The sequence below is a fragment of the Archocentrus centrarchus genome, chromosome 15 (genome assembly GCF_007364275.1).
Source record: "Archocentrus centrarchus isolate MPI-CPG fArcCen1 chromosome 15, fArcCen1, whole genome shotgun sequence".
NCBI classification, from domain to species: Eukaryota; Metazoa; Chordata; class Actinopteri; order Cichliformes; family Cichlidae; genus Archocentrus; species Archocentrus centrarchus.
In genome coordinates this window covers 13,599,938-13,609,569 of record NC_044360.1, presented here as the reverse complement: position 1 = coordinate 13,609,569, position 9,632 = coordinate 13,599,938, and the positions used below count along the sequence as shown (strand labels likewise).

Here is a 9,632-nt window from a genome sequence, read left to right as displayed (position 1 = left end):
TGAGGAGTATTTCCCTCTTACTTATTTTTCTTTTTTTTTCTTTTTGTGTGTTTTGGCTTTGATCATTTTGGACAGCTTTGATGTAATCTTCCACCCCCTTAAAAGCAGAAACCTTATTTTTACAGCATTTAATCCATTTTCATATTTATGTCTTTTCCCTGTTATAACAGCACACAATATATTATTAACCCTCTTAACTTTTGAAAAAATGTAGAATAATGTGAGAAATTTAAAAAGTCTGCAAAATCAATATTTCCCTTTTTTGGCAGTGCGGCATTTTTCTCCCTGTGCCTCTCTATTACTCCCTCTCGTCATTTCATTTTCTGTGTTGTCTCGGATTCTCATTAACACTGCTGCCCTGTTGGCTTTTCGCCTCCCCTATCGCTCCTTTGTGAAGCTACACAACCACTTCTTTGCTCGATTCAGCCCAACTCACCACCTCTCATAAACAATGTGTCAGATGTATGAAAGTAACAGGGGTAGGAGACATCCAATTAAAAGCACAATGCATTATTATTTCACAGCTCCCCGTCTCTGCCATCTGCAGAAGCCCTTCAGATTATATAACAGCTCCGTGTCAAGAGAGCCAGCCTGTGGAGGACAAGTTGAGGGGGTCTTCGCTGATGATGCAGCTCACCAACTCTGGACTTTCCCCAGCAGCTTGCGTACTACCCCTCACTCCTCCCCCTTCTTCCCTTTGCCATATCCACCCACCCATCCACCCACCAGCCCACCCTCTCCCTGCCTTTCTTACGCACACATACACACATACACTCAATCACGAATGCACAGGGATTGCAGCAGCAGCAGCAGCAGCAGCAGCACCGCGAGATGGAGATCTCCGCTGCGTGTGTGAGTGCCTGTTCCCGGTGAGTGCAGGGACAAGAGCGAACGAGTGTCAGTGATGCTTGAATGAGGTGTATGAGGGAGAAGAGGGGGAGAGACCGGTGTAAAAGGCAAGAGGGGGGTATCAGTGAGGACCCGATCAGGTTTTGAGGCAATGTCTGTCTGCTTCTTTCCCTCTTCTATCCCTATAACCTGAATCTTTGCCGGATGTGCCACAACTACTCCAGCTGTCACTGCACCGGCTGCCTCTCTCTCAGTACTCCCGCAGCCTGTGAGAGCTGCTCCAGTGGCTGGACAGTACCCTGGCACCCACTGAGTACATGGATGAGCAGTGGATCTACAGGAGATCTGTGCTATCTTGTCCTTTGCACCTTTGATCTGTTTCTCAAGGTAAGAGTTACTTCTTTTTTTTTTTTCTTTTCTTTTGAGTTGCACACACATTTACAGGGTTTAGAATAAAAGTGGGTGATTCATTTGCTTTGCCTTTTTAAAATCTTACTACATCAAAATGGATATCAAAAGCATGCATGTATTCTGATAAAAAATGGTTAAAGTCCTTGTGTTGCATGCATGTGTATGTCCCTGCATGCATTAGATATGGATAAATTAGGGAGGGGGCATTTCTGCATGCAAGCATTTCAAGGTTTTATGACTAATCAGGAGAACACGTCAAAGGTTTTTCCTTCACATCTGAAAATGAAGATGAATGGTGATGTAATTCGACTTTGATTAATATACTTATCATTATGCATATCTTTGCAGCCTCTGACAGACATGCAGTATTTATCCAGTGAGGCATAGGCTGATTATCGAGACTTGGGAATTGTCTGGGCTTGATAGTGAAGAATGTTGATGAGCGCTCACTAATAGACTATTGTAAAGACTATTGCATATTGTCCTGTCAGAAAGATGATCATTTATGAGAAAGCACCTATTGTAAGTAGTGCGAACTATGTAAGAAATTCATATGCGATGACTGATGTCCTCCTCAAGGCTGAATTTGATGAAAGGTGGATTCAGCCTTATCATGACTAAGGACATGTGTGATCTCGGAGGCTCTTGGGGTACTGCATCACATCCAGAGCTGCACTTGTATTTGGTGTCAGCCGTAGTGCCCCCCCACCCCTCTCTCTGTCCCTCTATTTTCTACACGTCATTCCTTGACTACCAGAATTCACACGAAACGTAGATATGGCACGGCTTTAACGTGCCCCGCACAAAAGCAGCTTGTCTATTGAGGCATCGTTTTCACGTTAAGTTCTTGTACATGACACCTGGGTTAATCATCAGGTTAACCTGAGTAAACACGTATGCCCAAAGCCCAGTCACTTATCAATGAGTGAACTCATTAGGGAAATGCACTATAGCTGTAACTGTCAAAGGCAAAGATGGACTTCTCGATCCTTTCATGCAAAAAGAAGCCCACACTGGCAGTAGAGCGTGTGATTGCAAAAAAAAAAAAAAAAAGACCTTCTTCATGTCATCCTCTTCAAACTTACTCTTCCCAAGGATCCATTTCACAGCCCGTTCTCTCCTTCATGAGATACAGAGATGGGAGCTTTTTAAAACCTCCCGCTATTCCCCTATAACAGAAAGTGCTGCTCAGTGATAAATTTTTGAAGCCAATAAAGTCATAAAGCAAACTTTTACAGGTGTAGCCTGCAGCCAGTATAGATACAGAGAGCTGGACGGCAGCTGGAATAAGATGGTGTGTGTCTGGGTGACTATGATGCGCTCAAAACTGGCTGGGATGTCTTTCAAAAATTGAAGACAAAACTATATAAAAAATCCTGCACCAAAGTGGCTCACAATGTTGCTGGAAGAAGAGGACTATTGAGAAACCATTACTGCAGCGTGGACTGTGTAAAGGCAAAACCTGTACACAGCCTCAAGGACTAAACAAAGGGAAATACTGTGAAGTGACATCTCGCCCTTTACATTGTGCTTATTAAGGCAAAGTTGGTGCAATGTCATTCTCTTTAATTTATGCTAATAGCGTGTAAAAATTCCTTATTTAAAGTGGATGCGTTGCACAGTAACGATGCATACAGTATAATGCACAGTGAATGATGAGCACAGCAAAATCCTGTCTTATAATGAAGACAAGGGATTTACTTTGCAGTACTCCAGTGTTTTAACACTCATTACTAAAATCACGAGCCATAGCATCAAAGAATGTTCACTGTTTATGTTGCGTTCAGTAAATTCATATTTGAAGAGTGGGAGGCCACAATAGTTACTCAACCATTAATGAAAGTGGCTAGACAGTGTTCTCATATGTAAATATCCCACAGATGCACTTCAGTAATTATTGTGTTGATGCGAGCTGACAAGGATGTAAGGCGATCTGAGCAAAGCCGTATCTTTCTCTCTGCTTTGCAATGGGGCGTAAATCATGAGTCAGCAGTGTTGCAGGCCTAGTATTGCATGGAGAATGGAGCCAAACGCCCATCAACATTCTTCATAAACAGTCATGTTTCTGCCACATTGTAGTCATAATAATCAATCATGTTAGTGTAGCTAAAGGTGTTTTTTTTTAATTTAATTTAATTTTTTTCATACATGCAGCATTTTAGTTTGAAGAACTGAAGGGCAATTGGAACAGACAACATGGTCTGCCAGGGTACATAAGGAGATTTCAGAGGATTACTTTTGCAATTTTAGAGTCAATGCATTATTCATAATCCTTTGGATAGCTGAGGCCAAATCAGGGAAGGACCTCAGGTCATTAGCAGAGATAGCTTGCTTTGAGGAGGACGAGAAAGAAGACGGCAAGGAAAAGGAGATTCTCTTTCAGCTGTTTGAATATATCCATGTGTCACAACAGTCTCTCTCTCAGCAGGGCTTTCGTCTCGCTCTCACTCTGTGTATCTGACTTCCAACAATAATAAGTCATTGAAGAGCTTTTCTAGATTCCCTTTATGTGAATTACCATTTAGCTCCTTAGCATGCCATACATGACTGCATAAGAAATTGTGTGCACTTAGAAGAGACTTCCTGCGGATGTGATTACCTTTTCAGTGCTGTGAGATTGGTATTTCTGAGTGTGAAATAGCATGATCCCATGTGAATCAGCTTTGAACAAATGCTTTTTTTTCCCGTGGAAATGCTTCTGACAAACATCTTGCGCTTGAGTCAAAGTGCATACTAAGCTGTGTTTCAGAACAAATACCAGCCCACAATAAAATTCATCTGCTCCATATTCCAAAACAACTATGCGTAAATTCATGACACAGCATACCCTATTGTTTTTGTGCAATGACACTGAGCTAGTTGCTTGTTTTCTTTTTTTATTTGCCTTTTTTCTCATTTGGCACTGAAAGCGTTGCAGTGACTGAAGTGACACTAAGAGCTGTTGGCATGCATTGTTTTCTAGCATTGATAGGAAGCGAGATGAAACATAGTGTCCTCTAAATATATTCCATTTCACCAACAGTTAGAGCTGAGGGTTAGGTTAAAGTGGACCGTCTGCAAGGTGAAGCACATGGCGGGAATCCCAAGAAATAAACTCTCATGCTTTGCCTTATCAGTCTCTCTCTGCTTTGGTGTGCATCTTTGTGTATGCACCTCTTAAGATTCTGGCAAAGGCCTCTCTTTGAAAGGTGACAACAAGGCCAAAAGACACTAATACTCACACACTTTCTGTCTCTCTTTCTGCCACTCTCAGACAAGTGGATAAGAGGAAGCGAGCACACACACACAAACACACACAGACATACAGAAACAGATGTACTGTATATACAGTATACAAGTGCCCATGTATATGCAAACAAACCCCAGTTACATGGAAAAATCCTCCCATCATTAGAAAGTGTGCATGCTAGTCATATTACAATCTTTTGTAATTGTTTTTTTTTTTGTCATCATATCACTATAACTCCACATGAACTGTAGTTGTAGATCAACTGCGAATGAGAAATTAACATTAATCCAATCTACCCATGCTTTTTGTTTTACAAATTTCTTGGGAGTGGTGAAACTGACAGTAAGGAAATGTCTCTTCAGTATAAATTTCCCCACCAGAACAATCACATTGATAGATTTACAATGTCGCTGAATGATAAAACATGATTACTTTCCGAGAAGCTGCAACACCATGAATAGCTGGCTTTTGTGTGGTAATAAATGATTCATTGGAGTTTATTTATCGCGTGCTGTCTTGTCATATAAAAATGATTAACCAGCTCATTCTGATGTTTCCTTTCAACCATATCAGACATCATTTCATTTCCTTGTGCTGCTTGATATATTTCATGTACTAGATGTGAAATGTGTTTCATCGAAGATGAGTCAGAAAATGTATTTTTTTATTTGATCATATTGGTCTTTGATTTGAAAATCTACATGGAGAATGGCAGTAAGAGAGAAGTATTTACCATAGTTTTTTTTATTATTCATGTGTTATTTATATATATAAATATATATATATATATATAATATATATAAATATATATTTTATATATATATATATATAAATATATATATATATATATGTGTGTGTGTGTGTGTGAGACAGCAGGTAGATGAGATGCATCTTATGAATTAAGCACTTTGATTGTTGCTTATTATGCTGACATATGCAGATACAAGAAGTTAAAACCTTACTGAGGAACTGAAGACTGAATGCTGGTAACCAATAATTCCAGTTTAGATCATTAAACCGTTGCACAGAGCTATGCAATATAACCAATATACTAACACAGCTGTTGGCAAATATGGATTATAACACCCTAAACTGTGCTGCAGCAGAGCACTTGAAGACTTAAACACTATTCCTCAACATGATTAGATGCTTTTCATTAGTTATGCTCAAGTAATATCAAGCCATTTGTGCATTTATCTAATATTTATGGATTATTTGCAAATAACTTCCCAAAACTGTGTTTTTAAACTTGTGATGAACAGCTATCTGTAAACATTAAAAGTTTAAGGTCAGTTCACACAGACAACTCACGTGGAACAGATTTCTGATATGATCACAGAGCATGTACAATTTATATTTGCTCTCTAGGCTCTGACCTTGTCACTCCACTCGGCACAGCAGAAACTGGGGAGTGATGATAATAAATTTCTCCCTACAGAGTTTAGACTCAGAGCCTGCAGGTGGATACAGGTGGAGGAGCCTAACGCCAGCTATTATTGCAGAGTTTAATATGTGTGGGCCACAGCTGCTGTGTCACCATTGCTCCTGGTATCAACCTCAGACCACAAGAGGAATACATAAGCCCTGGGCTAAGCACCAACCACTCTGTGGCCCTTCCTTAACAAAACTTCTCCAACCATTGTGGGGAGAATGTTATCAAGCAACCTAAAAACAGCGGCTAACAATGATATGTTGTATGAAATGCTATAAAGCATGGATAGCAGGAAGAGGAGGTGCATGGATACGCGGTAAGCATAAGGCTGGCAATGTGTGTGACAGAGTGTACTGGTGCAAACCAGAGAACAGCAGTTTAGATGTAATTATGATATGAAGAACTGTAAAACAAGCTGTCACATAGGCCTATTTGTTTGAATTGGAATGCCTCCCCAGTAGGAATATGAATATGATAATTTTATGTGCAAAAAAAAAAAATGTGAGTATCTCAATGTGTCATATTTACATTCATTTGAAATACTTTTCCAAGAATCTAACAGCAAATTTCACTTAAAACATTCCATATATGAGTATTTCTATTTCACTGCTACACAAATCAGTGACATACAAAAGTGGAATCATGCATTGGTAAAGCAAAAGCCAAAAGATAAAACAAGAACAGCAATTCAAAGTTATCATTCCTAAGTGAATCTATGGTAGAGCAGTAACAGAAAGCAGCCTGTTTCTATGAGCTAATCCTGATATGAAGCAAACAACTCCTAAACACACTAACAACTTACTTAAAATTTACTTTGTAGCTTACATGTTAGCCTAACTACGAGACATTTTTATAACTAATCTAAAGCAGTGGAGGGACATCTAAACTGCGATAACATCTCGAGATAACAGAAAAACTGTGCTTTTAGCTTGAGGTGTATATTTAGGCTGACAACTGATATAATGAAGAGTCAATAAACAGAGTATTGAATGATGGCAGAAGCAACAAGGAGAGCAGTGTGAACACAATTATTATTCCAAAAAGGTCTCTTGAAGCAAATCATCAAACAGTTGGCAGGGGACCGTGCTTATGAAATGCTACTGTCATGGCTGCAAGTGTTAGTATGAGGTGTGATTCAGAAACATTAGCACAACAGAAAGAGAGTTTAATGGCATTTTAGCTGTGGTGCATGCACAACTTAATGGCATGTGCAAAGTAAATGTTATTTTGTACAGTACCTTGAATGAATTTAAGATTCTGGATCAGTTTTAGGATCAGCATTTCCAGCCTGCCCTCTTCTCCAACAGCAGTTTAGTATTTAGAAACACAACATTAAAGATGTTATTTAAAGAACAAAAATTAAATGGGAATGCACAATTGTTAGAAACTTTTTTGAGTGATCAGTTATAGATGGAATATGATCATCTTTGTGATTATGTTAGCAGAATTCCACCATGTTTATTGATAAGTACGATGTTTCTTACCAGAGTGACCACAGGTGAAAAATCATCTCCACTAGTTAACAGATTAACACACACTCTCTTTTTTTCTGTTTTCAATGTTTCAGGAAATATGGTGAGCAAAGAGGACACCAAATGTGTTGTTCTCTCAAATTCAGATGAATCCGATTCAGAAACAGTTCCCTCACACAGCATTGACGCGCAGTCCGGCTCCGAATCTGGCAAACAGCAGGTGAAGAAGAGAAACAAAGCTTTACAAGTGCGTTTTAAGGATATCTGTGAAGCTCAGAACGAGCACCGTGCAAGACGCTCCAGGTCCATTTCCTGTAAAGTAACCCACAGAAAGTACATGACCATGCCTGCCCGGCGATCTATTCCAAATGTGACCAAGAGCACTGGTGTCCAGACTTCACCAGATCTTACAAAACGATACAAGACTTTCCCTTTTGAAAGGAAAAAAGGACACACCTTTAAACATGCTGCTTTGGTGGAAGACTACAGAGGACAAAACAATGGATTTTTGAGTGACATAAAAACAGTAGGAGATGATGAGCAACCTACTGGGGAGTCCTCTAAGTACAAGGGTAAGATTGTGGGGCAGACAAAAGCACTGCTTCACCACACTGATGACAGCAGTGATACAGAGGATTTGCTTTCCAGTGCCAACTGTGTGGATGGACCCTCACATTTCTCTGAAGAGGGTCATCCAACCAGCTCACCGTCCAAAAGTGAACCAGAATACAAGGTTTGTGGGACAAGGACCAAACACAAAGGATTACCCAAAGAAGACATGGATGCTGGCACTTCCTCAAAGCGCCAGCTAGCTGACTTTTCACAGGACAAGCCAAAGGGCGCAGGCCCTGTTGCCTGGAATTCTTTGACACAGGTAGAGTCTTTAGGAAGCCCCTCTGTGAGCTGTAAACGGAAAAAGGATACACAGCTAAATGAACAGCAGTCACAGACACTTCCCCATAGTGCCAAATGTTCTTTACAGTCACAAGGGCAGTGTCGGACAAGGCATGTGTCAGCCTCCTCTAAACTCCAGCGAACACATGGGGGTGATGAGGGCTTTCCTCCAAGAGCCACAGGAGCCCTAGGCATGGGGAGCAGCCAGCAGATAATAACCTTATCTGGAGACAAGGATATCAAAGCACAGCTGCAGGCCATGGAAAGTCTCATCAGCTCAAGCCAGGAGACCATCAAGGTCCTTCTCGGAGTTATTCAGGAGCTGGAGAAAGGTGAAGCACAGAGAGAGGGGTGAGTAGAGTAAGATTCACGGCGCATACATTGTCACATGTTTAAAAAGTCCACAGTTTAGATGTTATTTCAGCTGCTCTATTTGGTCCTAAAGCATGGCAATCAGAAATGTTAGTAATGATCCCCCATTTAAGAGGAACATTGTGCATAGAGGTTTATTTTAAAAATGTGATCTGTGTTTCTCACCTCATCAGATTTCATTTTAGCAATATCACTGTGATCCAGATTTCAGCAATTAACTTCCATAACCAGCGTTATCAAAAATAATGGTCTCAAATACAAAAATGTTTTGAGACACAATAATTATCCTTTAATAATGAATTAAACTATTACAATTTGTATGCCTCCATTAGTACATTTCCATGTGTACACTATGTACTTACTTGTGTAGTGTAGTGCATTTTAACAGGGTGTTATCTCAAATCGAACATGGAAAATTATGCACTTACCAGAAACATCGATTACAACATATTAGTGCTATTTTGTGAACACTTAGAATTTGATCACCATTGATCACACATAATACAAAGTCCTTCTACTGTGAAGATGACTCAACATGGCAGGAACACCAAATATCAGAATACATGTAACTATACCACTGGCATCACCACTGGCGCTGATGAGCCTGTCTAATTTTACCTTCTGAAATTTGTTTGGTTGTCACAACTTTTTCCTGTGTAGCCAAGATCACAACCATTGAGGGTACAGTGTTCCACACTTCCTTTTCTTGACCATTATGAGTATGTCACCCAGTGCCTTGGTGCATCACATCCAGAAATACTTGTCAATGTGAATGCACATTTTCTTCAAAAATATGCAAGTGTGGAAGTAATCAGTTAAAGACACAGTGTAAGAGTTACTGACAGTGTTTGCACCTTGATGATTGGCAGAAATCTTGTTCCCTTCTTAGTTTAGTAAGTTTAGTTTATGAATTCTCAGTGTTGTGCATGACTATACTGTGCAGTGTGATTTTTTTTTTTTTTTTTTGTATTTT

General features: G+C 39.9%; 1 protein-coding gene across 1 annotated transcript in view; it reads left to right on the top strand.

Moving 5' to 3' along the window:
- The first annotated feature begins 818 nt into the window (after window positions 1–818).
- Window positions 819–9,632, top strand: part of insyn2ab (inhibitory synaptic factor 2Ab) — a 28,235-nt gene continuing 19,421 nt past the window's right edge. Inside the window, exons 1-3 of the mRNA XM_030748250.1 lie at window positions 819–869; window positions 1,074–1,236; window positions 7,489–8,638. Of these exons, the coding sequence (XP_030604110.1) occupies window positions 7,494–8,638 (1,145 nt within the window). The 5' untranslated portion in view covers window positions 819–869; window positions 1,074–1,236; window positions 7,489–7,493. The remainder of the gene's footprint in view (window positions 870–1,073; window positions 1,237–7,488; window positions 8,639–9,632) is intronic.